Raw genomic sequence first — 23,521 nt, forward strand, 5'->3', positions numbered from 1 at the left:
TTCAGACATCTGACCTCCAGAGCTGTAAGATAATAAAGGTGGGTTGTTCTAAGTCACTAAGTTTGTGTTAATTCACTACAGCAGCAATAGGAAAATAATATGTGGCTTGAACTTCAAAATTTGGAATTGTGGTTAACTGTTCCACCTCTTAAGGGGATGGAGACTATGAGATCTCTCAATCTTAGCTTCTTTTTTGCAAGATGGTATAACTTTGCCTCCCCTTTTAACATGTAAGCTTTCTCTGCCATCCTTGTCTTTTTTGCAACACCCTAGCTTCATCACACATGTGGGTTTGGGCTGGTGGATGGCTGGTCTAGCATTCAACTGTGCATGAATCTGCTCCCCAGCAGACTGGTTTCTGTTCCTTAGTTCAAATTTCCAAGAGAGATTTAATCGGTCCAGCTTGAGCTACCTGAACAACCCTGACTCAATCATCTGTGGTCTGCAATGGGAATGAGTTGTCACCTGGTAGAAAAATTTCATCCTGGAGCATGGAAAGGAAATTACAAACACAGCAAACGTAAAAGGTAAAACAACTGAGTGGCAAAGTTGTCTGACAGGACATCTGTTTAGCTATCGAAGTCACCCAGTGTGATGGCAGGACTGAAGATAGAAAGGAAGCCAGTAAATGAGAGGGGTGACCAGGCAGCCAGTAGATGTCAGAAGAATAAGGGAATAGTAATCTATGCGTAAAAACTAGAGGTCCCTCACCTTCCACCATCCTAATTTACAAGGGGAGTGAGGAAAGAAAGAGCTGAAAAGGATGTGGAAGCTCTGGGGAGCTCTGTTTACCATGGAGACAGGAAGAGCAGAGTGGAGAGGTCTGGGAGAGTAGGGATACAGTGGGAGGCTTAGTTAAGAGAAGGGAAACCTAGATCAGAATAAGGAGAGTTCCAGAGAGAACAGATGACAGAAAGAACCAGTGATCAGGCATAATGGATTTAGGCAACCACATGTTTTCCCAAATAATTAGCTTTAGCAGTGCCCTTGTGCAGGGGTTGGTGTCTGCTCAGAGGAACATACTAAGGCCTGGAGGGGTTATGTTTCTGAGCTCATAAGAGCAGGCCAGTGCTGAAATCTGGTTCCAGGGACTAATCCCCATGGGGCAGCCACTCTAAATTTCTTTTACTGCCATTGGAAACATTCTTAAAATGTTCTTAAAAATAACACTTCAATTCACAGAACATCTTGATAACATCATGTCTTTTCAAAACCTTTTTGAAGGCTTGTATTTTTTTTTTCTCTCATGATGGTAGCTAATTTGGGGTTGGTGGGTTATAAAAGTAACAAGTCAATCTCGCTATATACCAAATTGTTAGGTTCTTTTTGGCAGATGATATTCTTTCAAGACTTTGGTAGGGGTGAATGTTAGTTATTCCCCCATGCCACTCTCCAATTTCACTAGGAAGTTAAAATGAAAGCAAGTCTCAAGACTAAACTCTGCCACATATACATTTATTAAACAAAAAAATTTGATTAGCAAGTAGGCAAAAAAAGTTCAGCTCTGTGCTCTGAGCTCAGTGAAATCCCAGCCCCTGTCCTTTAGGTGACCTCATCACATATGGCATGAAGACTTACTACAGGTAGGGTTCTGCTATCCTGGGAAGGAACCAGAACTGCTCACCCAGATTAAGCCTTAGGACCATCGCTGAGGCTGCAGGTACAGACCTCATCAGATTCTTATCCCCTATTCATTCAAATGCAGGCATGTCTCTAAACTAACTCAACCAATCCAAATGCCTTCATACAATTAATCTGACCAATGAGAACCCATTTCAAATATCCATTGTGGTGATTAAAAAGCTACTAATTTCATCAACTAAAACCCTGTGATACTATAATAGGAAATATGTATTCATGATTCCTGGCACACAGCTCCTAGAACACTTGTAATTTCCTAGGTGAAAAGAGCAAGAGAAGGATCTTTTGTTATACTATTTGGTCTTTTGTGCTCCTCAAACAGCTCCTAAAGGAGCTGTGAGTTTTGTTATTCAAAACAAGGCACTTTCAAACACAGGTGAGTTTATAGGAATGAGATAACCAAAGGATGGAGGCTGAATGCCAGAGGCACCAACCACAAGATTAGAGGGTTACAACTTTCAGCCCCATCCCTTGACCTTTCCAGGTAGGGAGAGGGGCTGGAGATCGAATTCAGTCACCAGTGACCAATGATGTAATCACTCATGCCTACACAATGAAGCCCCCAGAGTACAGGAGCTCTGTGTACCCAGCCCGACACACCGACCCACGCAGTCCTTCCATTTAGCTGTTCCTAAGTTGCGTCCTTTATAATAAATGGATAATAGTAAAATGCTTTCCTGAGTTTTGTAAGCTGTTCTGGAAAATTTTCAAACCCAAGGAAGGGGTTATGGGAACTCCAGATTTACAACCAAGTTGGGGAGAAGTTGTAGGTGATGCTTGAAAGTGGTGTCTGAAGTGGGGGGTGGGGTGGGGAGGGCAATCTCATGGGACCGTGTGGTCTTTACTGACTCTGTAAGCAGACAGGGTAGGGGGTAAACCAGGCACGGCTTTCTTGATGTAAGAGAAGCCATTTTTTGGCCCAAGCCATTTTGTGATCTAAGCCTGCCTACAATTCTTGCCCTTGAACGGATTTCAGTAATCAATGTGGCTCATAAGCGATGCAGGAACAAAGGAAAAGCAGTCAAGAAACAACAATTCAGAGACAAAACTGAGTCCATCCATAATAATCTGATACACATCTTTGAGCTCTGTGGGAACTAAGGCCCCACCCAGGTGGAGGATGGTAACTACACACTGAGACCTCAGGTCAGAACCAAAGGAATGATGGTATTGACCTTTTCTGATCCTTGGGAGCTTGGACTCTGTCGACCTTTGCCCCAGTTCTACGCTGAATTCTCTGCTCAAGCCCCTTCATGAACGTGCATGTTCCCTTAGCCTAAAACTTCCCCAATTTTGCAGTTTGGGGAGACACTGCTTTGGGAAAATCCCGTGTTCTTCTTACTTGCTGCAAGTAGTAAATCCTTTCTTCTCCCGATCTTTGGTTTGTTTGTGTCTCTTGGATGGACATCCACCAAGAGGCAAACCCAGTTTTCGGGTAACAACTCCAGGTAGTGTCAGAACTGAACTAAACTGCAGGACACTCAGGTGTTGCCCACAAAGAACTGGAGAAATGCTTGTTATGGAGAACACACACACACATTTGGTGGCCAGAAGGGTTCTGTGAATATTGTATAGAGGCAACAGAATTTTCCACTAGTTGGGAGTTTTTCTTTCAAACCCATTCTGCTCTGATGAGATATTCCACTTTAAATTTTCTCCTTTTCTGACCACTGCTTTCCTGCAAGCTAGGAATATCATGCTGTCTGTTAATGTCAACATATATCATGTTCTTTCAGTACAGTGATAGTGTCATCACATAATAAACACGTTTGCCATCTAATTCGATAATAAAATAATCCATACTCTACTGTGCTTTAAATTATGACATCTGAAATCCACTTTTCTTATTTTGACTGGATATGAACTGGTAATAAAAAATAAATAAAATGTCACAGTAGGGCAGTACACATGAAATGCTGTGGAGTTATAACTGCATCACTGAGATCTGTAGTGTGCCGAGCAGACTGTGAAGCACTGTGACATAAAATATGTCACAACCACTCAGCTCTGCAGTTGAAGCATGAAAGCCGCAGACAATATGTTAACGAATAAACATGGCTGTGTTCCAATAAAACCTTATTTATGAACACTGAAATGTGAACTTCATATAATTTTTGTGTCAACAAAATATTTTCTTTTCATTTTTTTTCAATCATTTAAGAATATAAACACTATTCTTCGCTTTCAGGCTGTACAAAAAAGGGCAGTGAGCTAGATTCGTGGCCCATGGGTCCTCAACTTGAGGATGCCTGATTTAAGCCATCATATGCATATAAAACCATGTGGCATAGGCTGAAATACATTCAGTTCTCATTATTCATGGTAGGTTTGTTCTATAAAGCCACTGGTAACACTGACCTGTCACTCCTAGAGGAAATTCAGAGTTGGGTTCCTTCAAGCCTTTGGTCACAACAACCAATTTCATCAACCAATCAAGACATAATCATGTCCTATGTGTGTTTCTCTTTAAAGACATTTAATTAACACTGAACTCATGACCAATAGCACTGTAACTCACACTTGAAAGAAGTTTACCTAACACACATATTTTCTCTGTGAGGACATCACAGCCTTCTTGTACTTAGTGGTCAGGGGCAATCTTTTTTTTTTTTAAACCGAGTATTTAATACATCGTAGGAATAGAAGGAATGTGACAAGGATTAGAATTTTATAATATACATTAGACATTTATGCAAAAGATATTCCATTTTTCAGAGAGGTCTCCCCATTTCCCTGTCTTATTCTATCTCCCTCAGAGCAATAAACAGTAATTACTCCTCTCGTAGATAAGCTGCTCCACTGAGTTGGACAGTGATTACATCCTTACGTTTCAAGTCACTATCACCTCCAAAAACTACCTGTCATTTCATTGCAGTGTCACTGCACTGTTCACAGTAAAATTATACTCCTCAACTTTGAAGAGCGTGAATAGAAGCTAGAGGCCCAAGGATTTTTAGGTATTGATTTAGTAACAGTGTCTACTGGCACAGACCTTCTATTTATTCACATTTTTAAAACTGCAATAAAAGCAATGAAAGCTACTTTAATGAAAAAGGAACTCAGGAATGAGGTCATTAAATATCTACATATATTTTAAGTACAAATACCAGGTTATTTCCTGATTAGTGTCAGGTAAATATCTAAACTATCTAACCCAAATTTTGGTCTCAGGGAAAAAGATCAGAGACAACTACAAAGAAGGTGCTTCATGTTATCAGGTCCATTTTTGAAACAATGAGATCCTTCCCTTCGGGACAATCACTTTAGTCTTTCTTTTTATCAGAGATTTCTGTTGATCCTCTTGTTGGTAATCCATTTATGTCTGCACCCTTATAGTCTACTTTGCCTTTGTTTTTATCATTGGATTCTTGTATAGCTTTCCTAGGCCACATGCGACTAACAAAGGGGGAGATCAGAGGGTATATATACAGCTCCAGGAACTTTTTGTAGACCCAGAGCAGAACCGGAATGACGATGCAGGGAATGCACACCATTGTCCCAGGCCTGGGCTCCTGAACTGCGGCCTCCAAGCCCCAGTCAGTGGCAATCTTAAGCAGAGAAATCATCAACAAAAAGTATAAAAATGAGAAAAACATAGCACTAAATTAACCACAAGAAGGACATGTATTTACAGCATGAGAGCTGAATCAAAAAGGCAGAGTCCCTTGGTTTGATCACTGCTGGGAATGTGTGCACTGGTCTCAAATTTTTTGCTTCTCTGAGTGTGCAGGCACATGTCTGCTAATAACAGTAAAAACATCATGAGCATCTTGCAAATAAATTTTAGTGAGTAGGTGAATTCACAAATATGAAATTGAATAATGAGGATCAGCTATATTTTAAAGTAAAGTAACACATTATGATGTAGACAGGTGAGAGTTAAAGATAAGGGAGAAGATATTTCATTTCAAAATCTCTATTTGGTTGTGACTGTAATTTTAAGTGGGAATTTCCAGTTTTCATCTGGACCCCCAAATGGCATATACATATTTGAAAACTCATATAAGCACAACTGAAACTTCTATAATGAAACTTCACAAACAGAGAGTTTCCTACCTGTAGCAATACATGGGACACATTTTGAATAGCATGGAATAAGAATCTGTTAATTCTCTCACAGATACAGAATTCATATTTTTAATATTCCTTACCCTCAGAAGCATTCATCACTCACAGAAGAGCCAGGAAGTCTGAGGTTATAATTAGAAGAAATTCCTCAAATTATCAATTGTACTACTGTTGGAACATGAAGAAATGCAGCTGCAATGAAAGCGATATAGTTAGGTATACTTCATATTCCAGTTTTAAGTTTCCCTGGAGAGCTACAATTTAGCCAGAAGACAAAAACCAAAGCTAAATTAAATACAATGCTGCCTTCTCAGCGAAGGGAAAACAAATATAATTGCCTGATTGGTGATACAGAGGAAGAGAAACATGACTGTGAAATTTTCTCAAAACGGAAAAGACAGAAATGGGGCATTTTCCCTAGAGGCTTTTTTTTTTTCATGAAATTCTTGGCCCTCTGGAGTCTAAGAGGGACCTTCAAGGATAGAAATTTTTTTGTTGCCTTAGACTAACTCAATAAGAGCAGCTGCTTTCTTGAAGCATTTTTTACTTTAAGCCATTTCCATCAAAGTTTTTGTTCTCAAACACCCGGAAGTCCTCATTTTATAGAACAAAATCAGCAGTATAGGCCTAGGCAATTTAAGGTAAGACTATCTTGCAAAACATGTAAAAACTGGGCAGTCAAGAAGGTAGTCAGCGAGAACACAAGAGAACAGCTTTCTCTTGTTACATATTCCTTTGGGACAGCTGTGTCAATATCTCCCTCCATGTTCAAGTTACAGCAAAGCAAAAAGTTACTGTTCTAAGAACTAGGCAAGGCTTCTGTGTGAAAGTGCTTTCTTGGCTTAATCGTTTCTGCTGCCATCCCTCAGCTGGTACCTTTTTTCTTTTCTTGTGGTAACTGCCAGGCCTTGCAGTTCCTATGGACGGGAATCAACCAGGATCAAAATGCTTTCGTGTACAGTCCTGTCAACAAAAAAATTAATCGATAGTCTAAGAAAAAGAAATGGAAAATTTTCAAACCAATTTGAGGATTACAATCTGAAAGACAGACTTTCAGAAAGCTCCAGGGACTATTCTGCCAATTAGAGTTCAAAGCACAGTTATGTAAGTTTTTTGAGACAATGGATTTATGTCAAATGATGTATTATTGACAGTTTACACAATCCAGACTCACAGGTACAAAGTGAACAGCAAGTCATGGGTCATCGTGGCTCCTTACAAGAAGGAAGGTTATCTCCTAAAAAGAGTTGTGTCTCTTAAAGAGATTAAGAAGGAACGTCACCTCCTAAAGAACTCTGGTTAATGCAGATGCAAAACACACGCAAAAGGGGGGCAAGGAAGCCCAAAGAGACAAAGAAAAGTTTTATGTTTAAACTTTTCTCATCTTGCCATAAAACATGTATTTCATCAGTTCTTACTGAGATTGTGGGAGGTCTTAGGTGAAACAGATATGAAGGTTAGGCTTTCTGAGTATACGGGGGGAGAACTGTGGGGAGGACCCTCTTCTGTGCGACCTCAGGGGCAATCCCTAAATCTATCCCTCAAAAGAAAAATTTGAAAGAGACATATTTTATAATAGCAAATATACTCAATAGCATCTTCCCCTTGGTGCATAAGCAGCATAAAGATTTTGTTAACAGCATCCACAGAAAATATACCAGTAAACATCATTATATATGTTCCAAAATAGCCATGCAATATTAACAAGAGCAATACAAATACCAAATAAAGTTCAAATTTTCCTAACAGTCCTTTTTACTTTTAAACTGTATTCCACAAATCACTGCAGTCAGATTAGTATGTTCCAGAGTCATAGAATCATTCCCTCTCCATGACTACGTTAGTCCTTATCTATTGAAGTTTGGTTCAGCTGTTTGCTGGGATTCTGGCTCTCCTGATCTTTTGAGCTTTTAAAGTTTATTTTGATCCTTTTTTCTAAGCTATGAAATTATGAATTTTGTAATATATAAGATCCTCAGACCAACTTAATGCGATGTATGATCACACCAAGGTGTACAGGTCTAAAGGAGTCTCCCAATTAGCATCACCTTGACCCTAGTACTAGTTCTTCACTTTCTTAAAGGATTATCAGAGATAGTAGATTCCTTCACATTCTATAGGATTAGCTTAAGATTTTCTACTTTGGGCTCCAGCAGTCCTTAGTGCTATACTCTGTATTCCAGGCATCTTAAATGATAGAAAAAGGAATGTACACTTTTCGTATTCTTTCAGATCAAGGTTGAGAAGCAACACTACATACCATATCAGGTACTTTCTTACATGCATGGACTACTCCCCTACATGTATCTCAAGTCCTTTTCGTTTTAAAATCACACATTAACTCATCACCAATATATGTTCCATCAGAATAATATTTATTAACCAGGAATGACCAGAAGGCCTTCAGGGGAGTCAATAAAGGCTTCCACATTGTAAGTTCCAGGCTTTATTAAATGATCTGAAGAGAAAACCATGGCTTTATTAAATGATCAAATGGGTCTATGATCCTCCACACCCCCCAAATTATAAGAATCACCTCACTGGATTCTTTCATTTTATAAAACTTCTCTAGTCCTATTCTCCGAAGTTCTGGCACCTCTAGCAAGTTGTAATTTTATAAACAGGGGCCCGACACTTTGATTCCACTTTTATATTCTTAGTATACAGTTAAATATACTACATTTTAGCACTTAAAAGATTGTAAGTATTGTCAAATATATCTGGATTATATCTTAATCCACAGTATTTCACAGAGCTCATGATTTTAAACAAAAGCAAATTAAACCATATCCTAATTTCTAAATCTTCTAAATACATTAAGGGTGAAACCTGTAATTATTTCAAGATTACTAGAAAGTACATCATTTTCTTGAAATGAACTTGGCATAAAAGGCGGCAAAGAGGTCCTTATAAGGAGTGTCTGAATCTGACTTGGTCAACGGTATTCGGCAAAGTTGGCGAAATCTAGGAGAACGCAGCAGAAAGTTCTGTGAAAGGCCCATGAAGCTGGAACATAACCAGTAGAGAACAATCGACTGTTGAGAGAAGAAAGGACATGAAGGTTAGCACCTCTCCATTCACCAAAGACACCAAGGTCTAGGGATAGGTAAGCGATTAAAAAAAAAAAAATTACAGTCTCTGGAAATACAAGTACACCAGGACTGAACAAGACCTTCAGTAGCTATTAGATACCTGTGATAGATCTGACAGATAGGTAAGAAAGTTGAAAGGAAGACCCAAAAGTGAAAGGAAACAAAAAGGAGAGGTATTCATGACAAAGTGGATGAGGGAGAACAGCTCTCAGGCAGAGGTCCAGGAGATCTCCCCTCCTTCTTTGGCAGTTAAGCACACTTTCTTCCCACCAAGAGTCTTAGCAAGCTGCTACACTGAAGGTACGCTACTGGGGGCACAGCCATTTATGATGGCAAACTTAGCCTCCCTAGACCTATGTATAGTTACCCAACTTCCAAACTCTTCCCAGTAACCAGTTTTCTAAGAGTAGTTAGGAATGCGTTATCTGCTTTTTTGTGAGACAACGTCTCAGCATTATCTTCAACTTTCTTTTAAACTACCATTCAGACTGACTTATTCAGGTCAAAGGCTAAGTTCTGCAGCCTCTCAAAACATTCCCATACATACATACATCTTTCTCAAACTTTTCTTTGGCATCACAAGGTACTCAGGCCCCAGAGGCAAGACCATGTGGTGGCTGAGTCCAGGTCCTGGAGTCAAACTGCCTGAGTTTGAAATCTATTTATTTAACTTTGGGTAAGTTATTTTCCTTGTTTCAGTTTTCTCTTCTATAAAATGGGGAAAGAACTGTACCTACCTCAAAGGGATGCTGTGAGGAATAAATGAGAAAATTCATGTAGAGTGGTAAGCACAGTATGTGGCCCCATGTTAAGCACTTGCGTTTCTTTCAGAGCAAGTTTTTAAGGGCAGTTAAGTAATACATCCTCAAAGGCAGATTAGCGCAGTAGTTAAGAGTAAGAGCCAAACTGCCTGGAAGTGTTAAGACTGCCACTTAATAGATGAGTAACCTTGGTGAGTTACCTAACCTCTCTGTGCCTCAGTTTCCTTGGCACTAAAGTGGAGATTATAATAGCACCTACTTCAGTGCTTTGTTGGGAGAAATATATGTACTAATACACGTAAAGGATTTTAAAAAGGGCCTGGTACAAGGTTAATGTTGAATAAATATTAACTATCATCCTCAACTTATCCATGCAGCAAACAGTATCCTGAGCCCCAACCACCTCAGACTAAAAACTGGTTACTAAGTATCATTCTTCTTCCTTAGTAATAAAATCTTAATTTCTAGCAGGGTATGCTGCGATCTTAAAAAACAAAACAAAATAAAACAAACAAACTATACTTCCCAACCTCTTCTGCAGTTAGGTATGGCCACATATTTAAGATATAAGCACAAGTGTTTCTTGGGCCATCTGGCAAGGGTCCTTAAAGGGGCTGACAGCACTTGAAGCACCTTTTTACTATTCTTGCAAGAGAACAAGCTCCAGTGGCCATCATGACTATCCTGTGGCCTTCAAGACAAGAATTACAGGCTGTGGATGATACAGCATTAAGGGAGTAGCAGGCTGTCTTTCTCATGCCTTCACAGAGACGCTACATCAGCTGTACACTAAATTACCTAATTCTGAACTTCCTATATTTGAGAGAATGAATTTTGGAGTATTTAAGACACTGTTTTTCAGATCTCTGTTACTCACTTTGAATCCAACCTCTCACTAAAGTTTTACTGCTCCTATTTTACTTGATCAGGGGGTTTCCTCAGTTGCAACTGGTATTTTTTCTCCTTAGAAATGTAGTGAATTTGTATGTTCTGTTTTTACAGAGTATTTTATAACAATATTATTATCACATAAAAAGCACTATAATAGACACTTGTTATTTCATTAATTCTCACAGACATTATGGTGTCTATTTTGGAAATGAAACATTTATTTTATATAGGATTAATGTCTGGGACAGCTTAAAAACATTAAACATTTAATTGAACCTATGGGCACCACCAAATAAGCACCGTTGAAGTCTTCCCCCTTCTACGGCCGTCATATCTAAGTCAGAGTCTCCCAAAGAGCCCCAACAGCTGCAGAAGCTCTTCATCAGCGGTATGAACTTTGAGACAACCAATGAGAGTCTGAGGAGCCATTTTCTATGATGGTGGAGGCCAATACTTTGCCAAAGGATGAAACCAAGGTGATGATGGTGGTTCCAGCAGCAGCAGTAGCTATGGCAGTGGCAGAAGGTTTTAATTACTGCCAGGAAACAAAGCTTAGCAGGAGAGGAGAGCCAGAGAAGTGACAGGGAAGCTACAGGTTACGACAGATTTGTGAACTCAGCCAAGCATAGCAGTGGCAGGGCCTAGCTGCTACAAAGACAACCTATTTTAGATGATATTCATGCATATGGGCAAAAAAAGCTCGAGGACTATATTTGTGACTAAGTGTATAGCAGGTTATTTTAGTTTCTGCTCTATGGAAAGTATAAAGCATTCCAACAAAGAGTTTTAATGTAGGTTTTTTTTTTGGCACCCATGCTGTCGATTGCTAAATGTAATAGTCTGATCATGACGCCGAATAAATGTGTCTTTATAAAAAAAAAACCCAAAACATTTAATTTACGTTTTTGATGATGAAAATCTACTATTTCAGATTCCTAAGGCAAATCCTATGAAGTACTTTTATATAAGTGATATATCAGCAACAAATGACTACTACTTTATGATCTACGTGTTGGCTCTGAACAAAGACAGAGCTGTATCTGACACAGCTTTACCTGTCTTAGCACTGAAGTATCCACAGAAAATAAGCAAAAGGCTAAAAATATGAACTAACTGCAAATATAACAATTTTTTTCTATTTCTATAAATGTTTATGTATAAATGGAGACAAGTATACCTATCTCATAAAACTGTTATGAGATTAAATAATATTACCTATATGGACCTAGCACAAAGTTTTGTTTCTTTTTTCAGTGCTGAATTCCTTGGACCAGTCTATGAAGACAGAAAGAATTCAATATATCAACTAACCAAACAGAGCAAATGCTACATTCACAGCACTGTGCCAAGTACTTTGCGAGAAAAAAAAAAAAAAAAAGAGGAAAAAGGAGTTTGGTTTAATAGGAAGGTTAAGACACATTCACGTAAAGGAATATTAACCAATCCCAAGAAATATTCAGATTTCACTTGGTGATAGAGACAGTATATTTGTAATTACAGAAACCCAGAAACCAGTAAGGGGTTGAGTAGTCAGATAAGAAGAGGCAGAATCCCAGCCAATCTAAGCTAAAAACAGAGAGGATTTATATTTAGCTTAAGCTTCACACAATGCTGGTGCTTACTCACTGAAGGCACTGTCGCTGCAATTGGAATCATCAACACTGATACTGCACGAACAAAGTACGTAATATACGTCTGGAAACGAGACATTCCAAATTTTTGCAGAGCAAAAATCTGAAGGGGTAGAATATATAACACATGCTGATTACTGAAATGCACATTAAATGAGACAAGCTTTAAAATACAAACTGATTTTTGACTGGCCTCTACCTATATTTTAATAAAAGCAATAAAAATTAAAAGTAAAACACTGATAAACTGATCAACTAACTTTTAAAAAACTTAATAATTATATAAAATTCTTAAATGGAACTTTAAATAACAGCAACAGATTCATCAATAGTAAATAGTATCATAGCATAATTTTTACAAGTCAATGTTTTTAAAAATTGTCTGTAAAACTGAAGTCCCTTCAAGATAGATGTTATATATCAATTATAATCCTTGGTTTTTTGGCACCTAAATACAGGGCTCGGCATAAAGAAGGAACTTAGGTATCTCAAAGGTTTGTGATCTGGCTACACGGAGTACGGAAAAGATCCAAGGCTAGGAAAAGCAGTTATGGTTTATGAATTACTTATTTAAGAGACAGCATAACTTAATGATTAAGAGCACTTGTTTTTTAAAGAACTTTTATTGAGATACAGTTAACAGACAATAAACAGCATATATTTAGAGTGTACAATTTGGTATCCCAATCTCCCAGTTCATCCCCACCCAACTCTCCCCACTTTCCACACTTGGTGTCCATGTGTTTGTTCTCTACATCTGTGTCTCTATTTCTGCCTTGCATTTCCTCTTTCATAGTTGTTAGCATTTGCCTTATGTATTGAGGTGCTCCTATACTGGGGGCATATATATTTATAATTGTTATCTCCTCTTCTTGAATGGATCCCTTGATCTTTATGTAATGTCCTTTCTTGTAACATTTTTTATCTTAAAGTCTATTTTATCTGATGTGACTATTGCTACTCCAGCTTTCTTTTGATTTTCATTTGCATGGAATATCTTTTTCCATCCCCTCACTTTCCGTCTGTATGTGTCCCTAGGTCTGAAGTGGGTCTCTTGCAGACAGCATGTATATGGGTCTTCTTTTTGTATCCATTCAGCCAGTCTGTGTCTTTTGGTTGGTGCATTTAGTCCATTTACATTCAAGGTAATTACTGATATGTATGTTCCTATTACCATTTTCTTAATTGTTTTGTTTTTGTCTTTGTAGGTCCTTTTCTTCTCTTATGTTTCCCACTTAGAGAAGTTCCTTTAGCATTTGTTGTAGGGCTGGTTTGGTGGTGCTGAATTCTCTCAGCTGTTGCTTGTCTGTAAAACTTTTGATTTCTCCATCAAATCTGAATGAGATCCTTGCTGGGTAGAGTATTCTTGGTTGTAGGTTCTTCCCTTTCATCACTTGAAATATATTGTGCCACTCCCTTCTGGCTTGCAGAGTTTCTGCTGAGAAATCAGCTGTTAACCTTATGGGAGTTCCCTTGTATGTTGTCATTTTTCCCTTGTTGTTTTTAATAACATCTCTCTGTTTAATTTTTGTCAATTTGACTACTATATGTCTTGGTGTGTTTCTCCTTGGGTTTATCCTGCCTGGGACTCTGAGCTTCCTGGACTTGGGTAGCCATTTCCTTTCCCATGTTAGGGAAGTTTTCAACTAGAATCTCTTCCAATATTTTCTTGGGTCTTTTCTCTCTCTCTTCTCCTTCTGGGATCCCTATAATGCAAATGTTGGTGCATTTAACATTGTCTCAGAGGTCTCTTAGGCTGTCTTCTGTTCTTTTCATTCTTTTTTCCTTATTCTTTTCCGAATCAGTGATTATCACCATTCTGTCTTCCAGGTCACTTATTCGCCCTTCTGCCTCAGTTAATCTGCTGTTGGTTCCTTCTAGTGTATTGTTCATTTCAGTTATTGTGCTGCATATCTCTGTTTGTTTGTTCTTTAATTCTTCTAGGTCTTTGGTAAACTTTTCGATCTTTGCATCCAGTCTTTTTTCAAAGTCCTGGATCATCTTCACTGTCATTATTCTGAATTCTTTTTCTGGAAGGGTGCCTATCTCCTCTTCATTTAGTTGCTTTTCAGAGGGTTTATCCTGTCCCTTCATCTGGTACAAAGTCTCCTGCTTTTTTCATTTTCTGTATCTTTCTGTGGCTGTGGTTTTCAGTTCACAAGACGAAACACTGCTGATACTGCTTGATACTGCTGTCTTCCTTCTTGTGGAGGAAGCTATCTAAGAGGCTCGTGCGTGGTTACTGATGGGAGGGACTGATGGAGCTCAGTAAGACTTTACTCCGATTTGGTGGGCAGAGCTCAGTAAAACTTTAATCTGCTTGTCTGCTAATGGGTGGTGATGTGTTTCCACCTTGTTGGTTGTTTGGCCTGAGGCTACTTAGCACTGGAGCTTACAGGCTCTTTGGTGGGGCTAATGGTGGACTCTGGGAGGGCTCACGCCAATGAGCACTTCCCAGAACCCCTACTGCCAGTACCCCTGTCTCCTCAGTGAGCCACAGCTACCCCCCACCTCTGCAGGCAGCCCTCCAACACCAGCAGGTAGGTCTTGTTCAGTCTCCTATGGGGTCACTGCTCCTTCCCCCTGGGTCCTGGTGAGCACACTTTTTTGTGTGCCCTCCAAGAGTGGAGTCTCTGTTTCACAGTCCAGTGGAGGTCCTGCAATCAAATCCTGATGGCTTCCAAAGTTTGATTCTCCGGAGATTCCTCCTCCCGTTGCTGGACTCCCAGGTCAGGAAGCCTGACGTGGGGCTCAGGACCCTCACTTTAGTGGGTGGACTTCTGCAGTATAACTGTTCTCCAGTTAGTCAGTCACCCACCCAGCATTTATGGGATTTGATTTTAAAGCGATTGCACCCCTCCTACCGTCTCATTGTGGCTTCTCCTTTGTCTCTGGATGTGGGGTGTCTTTTTTTTTTGGTGAGTTCCATTGTCTTTCTGTCGATGATTGTTCAGCATTTAGCTGTAAGTCCGGTGCTCTCGCAAGAGGGAATAAGAGCACATATTCTACACTCAAGCTACCTAGATTCACATGGCAGCCCCACATTCAGTGGTTATGTAACTTTGCACAAGTTATTCAACCTTTCTGTCCCTCATTTTCTCCACCTTAAAATGGAAATAATAGCACCTACATCTCAGGATTACTGTAAGAATTAAATGAGTTAATTCATGTAAATTGCTTACAATAGTGCCTGGCACATGGTGAATGTTAAGTAAGAATAGGCTTTTATTAAACGTATGCATGCTGGGTCATTAGAGGGAATAAAGAAAAGACTAGAGGATTGACATTAATTCACCATGACCTTGTGTTATCAATTCCTTCTTTCTAAGAAATATTCACTAATTACCAACCATGTTCACAGAACCACGCTAGATGCTCTTAGGGGAACACACACAGACTACACATAGAGTCTTTCCTCAGGAAACCTTCACCCAAGATCTCAGAGTATCACCCTCATTTTTCTTCTCTGAAAAAATAAGGAGTATATTAAATTTCCCAAACAGACATCAGTGGATATGAGGTCTGTGAAATCTCAACTGAATTAGATCTTTTCTAAGGTTTCTTCTAGCTCAAAGAGTCTATGTGCTACTCAGAGTCTGAGAACAGTTCTTTAAGGAATTAAAGACATGCTTTCCCTAAATGAATTAGCATGGGCTAATGGTAAGACATGGCTGAGAGGTCATATTTTATATGCATGTTTCTCCACTTCATCTTATAAAGAAGTTCCATGATTTTTCTAAGGTTGTATAACTAAAAAAATGGCAGTCAGGTACTGGCTATTTATAAATTGACATATTAAACATATACACAAAACATCAGACTGATTAGGCATCTTAACTGCTGTCTTTACCAAAAAGCAAATCATAAAATTACATGTATTAGAATCATGTAATTTTAAAGCTGAAAGAGATTTTGGAAATGTTCTAATTCAGCTCTCTTATTTTAATTATGAGTATTCTGACCCCCAAAGATATTAAGGAACTGGCCTAAGATAATTGATCAATAGCTGATCTGTGACCAAAACCAAGAAGCCTCAATTTTAGCTCAGCGTTATCACCACCAACTGAAATACATTTACATTTGATGTTAGAACAGCAACAACAAAAGTCCCAATGACTTAAATGGCAAGCAAATCTCATTTAAAACCACTGACCTCCACTATTAATAAATTGATGATACCAACGGAGACAGGCAGAATCCAAGTGGAATCCAGGGCAGTGAGGTCAGGAAACCATAGGACCCCACCAGTAGCTAACTGCTCCTGAACAGAAAAACCTGCTGAAACATTTTTATAAATAAAATAAAAGAATTTCTAAAAATAGCAGAGGGAAGTAATTACAATAAGGTATTCCTCACACTAAAGACTTGCACTTTTTATTCAGGTTATTTTCATTCCACAACATAAGTTAGCTCTTCCTATACTGAGAAAGAGACAAGAAGTTGTCTGGAGTAAACAGATGTAGCGACAATAAAGATATGTAGCAATAATCTTTTCAGACTTAAATTAAAAAAATTACTTGTCTATAGGCTGCTTTCTTTCGAGTATTACTTTCAATTAGAAATGCATTTAAATGAAAGTAAAGAACAAGCCCTTTATAACCTCTCTTAATTAATGTTTACACTTACAACTGTGAAAGCTTTTCTGGTTTCTTAAATTTATAAACAGAAAAAACTGTTGGCCAGGAAACCATATTATGGAATTATAACACTAATTTTATCATGACCTCCAAGAAGCAGTACTAGTGACGTCCTTCCTAGAGTGATTTGTTTTCTCAACACAGCTACTTTGCTTTACACTTAATATTTTAAATTCTATATCCTTGTAAAGGGGATGATAAAAGTGTATTCTGGTTATGAGAAGTATGGATACTTTCTATTTTTGGCTTGTTTTTTTTCTCTTTTTAAAGAATACAAAGACAACATTAGAAAATTTATTTGCGGGAAACAGACTTCAATAATAACTACCTTCTGAATGTGTTGCTCCTGTGCTAAAATTCCGGAGAGCGACAGACATGAAGATCCACATTGGAAGCTGAATCCAGACCAACACAGTGGCTTTGAAAGGGTGGCAGTTATCCCGAACATACAGCTCTGAAACAAGCCTCCGCATAGTCTTTAGATACGTGAGCCTAGTTTGACAGAAGAGGGGAAAAGGGAAAGGAGAAAATGTCATTTGACTACTAGTAGTGCTTCATTCCCAAAGCACAAACACACCCATGCTGTGGTTTGGTTGTCATAAGCTATACCAAGGGGCCACCTAAACAATGGGCAAATAAAGCCTTTTACTCAAAGTTCTTTCGCAATGTACACAAATTACATAACAATTTGATAAATCTGACGCTGTCAGACTACAGGCTTTGTTTCTGTTGGTCTTTGGGAAACTAGGCTTTAATGAAGAAAACTTCACTAACATGGTAGGACTACGATTTAAGTCACAGATTTTCCTCACATCTCTCCACTCCAGCCAAGCTCAATTACTTGATCCCTGAACATACCTTTTGTAGCAATGTGTATGCTCTTGGCCTGTGAAAACGGTCTTCATTCTTCAATCAACTCTTTCATAAAGACTTTCCTACTCTTTTTGTCTATTAACCATATTAGTTATTCCTGTTCTAAGTCCCACTTTCTAGACGATAATATTGGGTCTTCATCTTTAAATTTCTTGTAGCATGTTTTGTACAAGGTAGATTTTTAATATGTTCGCTGAATTTTACCAAATTATAATGTACTAAATTCAGACAGTACACAGAGACATTCCAGGCTCTTTGTAATTCAGCCTCTGCCTACTCTTCCAACTTTACTACCTGTTACTCTTCTTTGGACACCTGTATACTGTGGTTCCTTGAATGACTTGGGTCATCCAACAAATCAGACTTCCACATCAGCATGCCTTTGGAAGTTATTATATCATCTGTGTGGACTGCCCACTTTCCTGGATGTTCACTTGACAAATTCCCTTTCACCCTTCAAAACCCAGCTGCAGTGAAAATGCAGGAAACCATCAGATATGTCTTCCTAGAAAGCCACACATCTGTGTAAGGATGTGTCTGGACAATTGTCCTGCCAGTGCTGTGTAAACAAGGTGTCAGAGTCCTGTCTAGGCTGCCTTCATAACCCAGGTGAGCAGCTACTAATCTGTTCTTCTGGCTTAGAGCTGTAGTCCTCAGATTTCTCTGATCAGTAAAACTTCAAAACTATAGGTTTACCAACTTTTTATTTTATCAAGTAAAGACATTAAGCTATAAGAACGATTTTTAAAAAAATCTCAGGTCTTTATAGCACTATATAAAGAGGGACACAATTTCATATTGAAGATAGTTGACAATATATAGATAAAAATATATGGATAACTATACATATATATATATAACATATTCATACTAAAATCCCTTATTTTTCTCATTACTGTGAACTGGAGAACACTTTGTCACAGCCTAGTAAGGATAAGAATTTGGGAAACCTGACTAAGCAGAACTAGCTTAGGCTGATAGAAGGAGGAGGACTCAGAAGTTCCTGGTGGATGACTGCAGGCATAGAACTGCAGCATGGTCAAGCACCCTTGGGCAAGGGCTTTGTAAGAGCTCAGGCAGACAACTACACAGGGTAACCACAGCAGAATGACACTACCTTGCCTACCCAGCTGCTTTTACCATGGCATTCATACCTTCTACCTCCCCATTCCTTTAGGCTACTAACTGCTGTATGTTGTCAAAAGGTCAAGTGTGTAAATAACCTGTATCATTTGTTGACTAAAATCCCCACAAACCGGCACAGCATCTTCATCCTGTGAAGCGTTCCCTGACTTTCCATGATGACCCAACTCTTTGCACATAATTTTTTGTACAGTACTTAATTCAGTCATTATTTGATTACACGTCCGTCTTTTTCAGTAGCTTGAAGTCCCTTAAGAACAAGGAACTCTCTTCTTGTTTCTCTATTTTTTTTGCCTTCAGTCCAGTATCTAAAACTATCATGGTACATAAACTTATTAAAATATTAAAGAGAAAAAAGAACTACTTTGCTGCTAAAGCTACAGAATACCATAACCTGTAATAAATATCATCACACATTATATATATGTATATACACATACACACATAGATATATTTTTCATGGTCGTATATGCATAGAATTAGCCTACCTGGCAACTCTTTTGGACCACCCCAACTGATTTGCACGAACTGCAACTTCTTGGTTAAGATGCCTTGCAATGTTTTTTATTTCTGGCTGCAAATTTTCCACCTAGCTAAAGAAAAAGTAGACTTTGTTATGAGAACATAAAAGATCTTCATTCATAACCATTCATAATTTTACTCTTTATTTCCTCAACTCATTTAAAAATGTTGTTTACTGGTCATGTCAAGAAATTCTAAGTCTGCAAAAAAGATGTTATTTTAAAATACCCTCAGCTGCAAGCAAGTTCAAAATTCTGCTAGTAATCAGTGTGATCTTGGGCAAATTATTTAACCTCTAAAGTCCTGTTCCCTCAAATATAAAATGTATAACAGCACCTACTTCACAGGGTTACTACCATAACGATTAAAAAAGCATTACACTGTGCACTTTAATGTTTCACTCCCTGGATTTCCCAGTAATGTAAACTGAGGAAACAGAAGTCTATTAAGAATCTTTAATATGCTCTGTGGCAGCCAAAGAGCCACAAAAAAATTGCATTTACTTCTGTCCTGTGTTAACTGCTTTCTGTAAAGCAGTCACTGCCTTAATGGTGCTGATGAACACTAAGCACTCCGGAAGTATCTGGGGACCTTGAGCCGCGGGTAGATGTCGACCACTCCTCGCCACGGAAGCGATACGTAAGGTCCACGCGCGGCTCGGCGCCCCTCACCTTGGCCAGGATGTAGTGCTGGTAAGCGGCCAGGGGCAGCGTGACGGCGCCGCGCAGGGCCACGGTGGTGAGGAGAATGCTGCCCCACCAGGGCAGGCCTGAGGCAGTGTGCGCAAAGAGCAGCACGTCCTCGACGCCCTGCACCGGCGCGGACGTAGCCAGGGCCTCGTACCAGCCACCCGCGCCGCTCGGGCCAACTGCAGAGACTGATGCCACCGCCCACACTGGCAGAGCGGAGCGCTTGGCGATGCCGGTTGGGACTGGTGGGAGCGGTGGGCCCAGGGCCCGGAGCTGCAGGGCAGGCCGCAGCTGCAGCCACCTAACGCTGAGCCTGCACAGCATCTCTGCGCCACAACCGAGTTCGAAACGCGAACCAGACTGCCTAGCGGCGCCCACCGGTCCGCCGCGGCCGCTACGCGCATGCGCTGGCGACCCGTGGCGTAAAGTGGGCGTGAGCCCGCCGGCAGTCATAATTGACCTTACCCGTCAAGCAAGTGACGTTTTGCGTCGCACTAGAGATGACGCGGGAGGTAGGGAGGTCCCGCCTTTCCCACGCGGCACTGAGCAAGCTTACTGCCCGCACACGAAACTTTCCCGCTGCTGCGGTGGAGCTCCTCAGAGGCACGACCGGAATTGCAGACTCAGGGGCGGGGCTTGCTGCCCTGGGCCGGGCGAGGGGCTCTCTGGAAGGCACCTGCCTTGTAAGGCACATTCGGCATGCGCCTTTTTATTCTCTTTCACTTAAGGTAATCGGGTCACGGTTTAAGCTTTGTGGGTGCTTTTTGTGATCAGAAGGTAGACTCCCATGTCTTTTTGTGCGCCCCGATTGCTTCCGCTAGAGATTGAGATAGATTATAATACCCAGGAGGTCAACAAGTTGCTGAATTGCCAGTTTGGAGAGAGGCATGTCTTTCTGGGTTGTTTTAATCAACAACCTTCATGCACTAGGCATAGTTTAGTCTGTGGTGTAAACATTTAATTGGCCTGTCTGTCCTAATAGGCATTTTCATACTCAACTTCAGTGTATTATCTTTCATCATAAAGAGCAGCAAAACACACTTATATTAAGGGTAAAGTACCATCTCCTGAGTTAAGGGGAATTATCAATGGCAGCTAGGTGAATTCTTTACTGGGGCTTAACATATACCCTATATAATAAGCTTTCAAGAGTCTGAACAGCAACATTAGGTGTCTCCTGGTTAAAAAGAATAGGCTAAATATACATGGACTAGTTTTTAGCTTTGTGTTCCTGGCAGAAGCAAACACACGGGAATGACACGAAGTTTCCTAAAAGAAGGGTCACCCCTAGACCTAGAGGGCTAAATTGTGTTGTGAGGAATAAAACGTTGATTAAAACGAAGGCTTCGACCAACGTTGGAGTAATGTCAAACTGCAGCTACTGTTCCCGCTTCATTATGCACCTGCCCAAGGGTACCACATATATCCTTTTCTCTGGATTTGGGCAGTCATCTTCCTTCAAATTGGCTGATAAATGCATACACGAATTTTTAAATGTTAACACACACATTCCAATATATGTTATATACAGAATTTCCTTTTTAAAAGTAAGCCTACCAATCCACTTCCCTATCCCTTTGTCAAGGTAAAACAAGCAACCTGTTGCTAGTGACTACCAATTTAAAGTGGAAAGGAACTTTTAGATGGATATATCTTGGCCTAACGATTGTGGGAGTAAAGAAGCAACTTCTATACTGCTGCATTCCTCTCCTTCCAGAGAACTGATAACATGAGGAGTTGGCCCTTCCACAGTAGCCCTTAAGCCTAGGGACTCTGACCGTTTGATATCCAGGAGCAAAGCAGTTGGTTAAAGGAAAAAGATCCTAAAGTGAAAAATTCATATTCATTCACTGTTCACATAATTTAAATCGAGTTTTTCGAGCTATTCCTCAAATTCCTAAGACTTCCTTCTGTGGAGCTGTATCAGGAGTTGGGACTGGGACCTCTTCAACCAGTGTAGGTCCACCTTTTCTGCTACATTTTGGGGTCACAAATTATATTCTCATTTAAAAATGTTCCATTGTTTTAAGTTGGAATATTGTGAGCTAAATAAAATTTATGAATATTTAAGCTAATTTCATATACATAAACTTAATGCATTCTTAAATTTAGATAACGGGGATGATCAGAACTGGCTGTCTACTTGGTAGAGAATGTTGGGAAAACTGTCGATTAGGAAGCCCAATGCAAAAAAAGTGTTAGCACTCATGTGTATGTATGTACTGGTAACAATCATTGTGATACCTTGTATCTTTTGAGTTGTAGAGTACAGTACAAAATGACCATACAAGTATTGGGCAAACTAAGCAACTGAAATCATGTCAACCCTAATACTTAGCAAATGGACATATTAAACATTTTTTGAAATTCAATATTTATTATTAGCCTATTCCTGTCTTTTATTCTTACTACGTCACACAGCCTACTTTTTTCTTAATTTTATTTAAACTCCTTAAAAACAAAGGCTATATATTTTATTTACTTTCTGAAGTTATTGAAATTCTTATCCTTCACTGTGCTGAACATAGGAATGGATGTCAAAATGTGAACATAGGCTATTATACATACTGTATATATGTACAATTATTTAAATTTCTCATTTCTCATATATGCCTTCTGAAATTTTTGACAAAAGAAACTTTAAAGGATAGTTTCATGAGCAATTGTTAAAGTGACCTCTTGGCATCAGATTTAATTTCTCTTTTTCCTATTTCTTTAATGCATTACTTTTTAAAACCAAAGCTACCTAAAGTAGAATTAGTTTTTTTCTCCCATTAAAAAAATATACTCTCGTATTATCTTATGATCGATTTTTAAGTATTGAGCATGCAAAATTGGCTTCTACTTTTCAAAAGTGTGAATTCATTTAAAGGTAGAAGTCTAATATGAAACCCCTTATAACGCATCTATTAGTCCTGTATTCCAACTGTCACATAAAGAAATTGTTTCTAAGAATTTCTAAGCCACAGTGGCACATTTTTCTCTACATTCATTCACTTACCCAAAATGGTAAGTGATGGTATTTTTGCAATCAAGGTGTTTAACGGTGTAGATTAAGTATTAAAGCACTAATGATGCTCTCATGCACTAATGATGCTCTCACCCTAAATTCTAGTTACCTGGAAATAACAACGGTTAATTCATAATAACACCAGTTAAATTGAGTGTTGTGACTTGTTTAAGCATTTATCAATGGGATATATATTTCCAAAGAGATTCAGGAGCATCCAGAATTTACAAAGTATAATGTAAACTAACATCAATATTAAAAGACACCTGAATAGATACATTTATCTAAAGTAAAAATACATTGAGTACTGGAATACTGAATCTCCATATTAGTAATAAAAAACAGTATAATGGTTTTCCTTTGATATTTAAATCATTTTGAAATAATCCTGATTTTAAAATTTGTCATTTGAAAGTTTTGGCATTCTTTAAATGTTCTGTTCTGTAATGTGAGATTTCCCAGTTTAACCTAACACTTTGTATTATTTTAAAAATAAAGTGAATAATATAGTGTGCAAAACAGTTTTTATGAAATGTGGATTAGGTCATGTGAATCAAAAGAAA

At 39.0% G+C, this 23,521-nt stretch overlaps 2 protein-coding genes across 5 annotated transcripts; both read right to left on the minus strand.

Moving 5' to 3' along the window:
- Positions 1-4,133: 4,133 nt before the first annotated feature.
- On the minus strand, positions 4,134-5,170 carry LOC130849759 (UPF0729 protein C18orf32 homolog). The gene has a single exon (XM_057728905.1). It carries the CDS (start codon positions 5,133-5,135, stop codon positions 4,905-4,907), a length of 231 nt encoding a protein of 76 aa, XP_057584888.1. The 5' UTR covers positions 5,136-5,170; the 3' UTR covers positions 4,134-4,904.
- A 147-nt stretch (positions 5,171-5,317) lies between these two features.
- LOC130850300 (cytochrome c oxidase assembly protein COX18, mitochondrial) lies at positions 5,318-20,357 on the minus strand. 4 transcript variants are annotated; one of them, XM_057729740.1, is made up of 6 exons: positions 19,931-20,357; positions 19,226-19,326; positions 17,050-17,213; positions 16,238-16,359; positions 12,080-12,187; positions 5,318-8,744 (listed from the first exon to the last, which is right to left on the minus strand). In XM_057729740.1, exons 1-6 carry the CDS (start codon positions 20,270-20,272, stop codon positions 8,571-8,573), a joined length of 1,011 nt encoding a protein of 336 aa, XP_057585723.1. In that variant the 5' UTR covers positions 20,273-20,357; the 3' UTR covers positions 5,318-8,570. The 4 variants fall into 4 exon arrangements, with proteins under 4 accessions (XP_057585723.1, XP_057585722.1, XP_057585721.1 ...); XM_057729739.1 differs by having other exon boundaries at positions 16,238-16,362; XM_057729738.1 differs by having other exon boundaries at positions 16,238-16,368.
- Positions 20,358-23,521: the final 3,164 nt, after the last annotated feature.

Source organism: Hippopotamus amphibius, chromosome 3 (genome assembly GCF_030028045.1).
Source record: "Hippopotamus amphibius kiboko isolate mHipAmp2 chromosome 3, mHipAmp2.hap2, whole genome shotgun sequence".
Lineage (NCBI taxonomy): Eukaryota > Metazoa > Chordata > Mammalia > Artiodactyla > Hippopotamidae > Hippopotamus > Hippopotamus amphibius.

Coding starts and splice junctions, on each gene's coding strand:
- LOC130849759 (XM_057728905.1), bottom strand. CDS start 5,135: ATGGTGTGCATTCCCTGCATCGTCATTCCGGTTCTGCTCTGGGTCTAC.
- LOC130850300 (XM_057729738.1), bottom strand. CDS start 20,272: ATGCTGTGCAGGCTCAGCGTTAGGTGGCTGCAGCTGCGGCCTGCCCTG. Junction 16,369..17,049: donor AGGAGCAACACATTCAGAAG/GTAGTTATTATT, acceptor TTTATAAAAATG/TTTCAGCAGGTTTTTCTGTT. Junction 12,188..16,237: donor TCAATTTATTAATAGTGGAG/GTCAGTGGTTTT, acceptor CTACCCCTTCAG/ATTTTTGCTCTGCAAAAATT.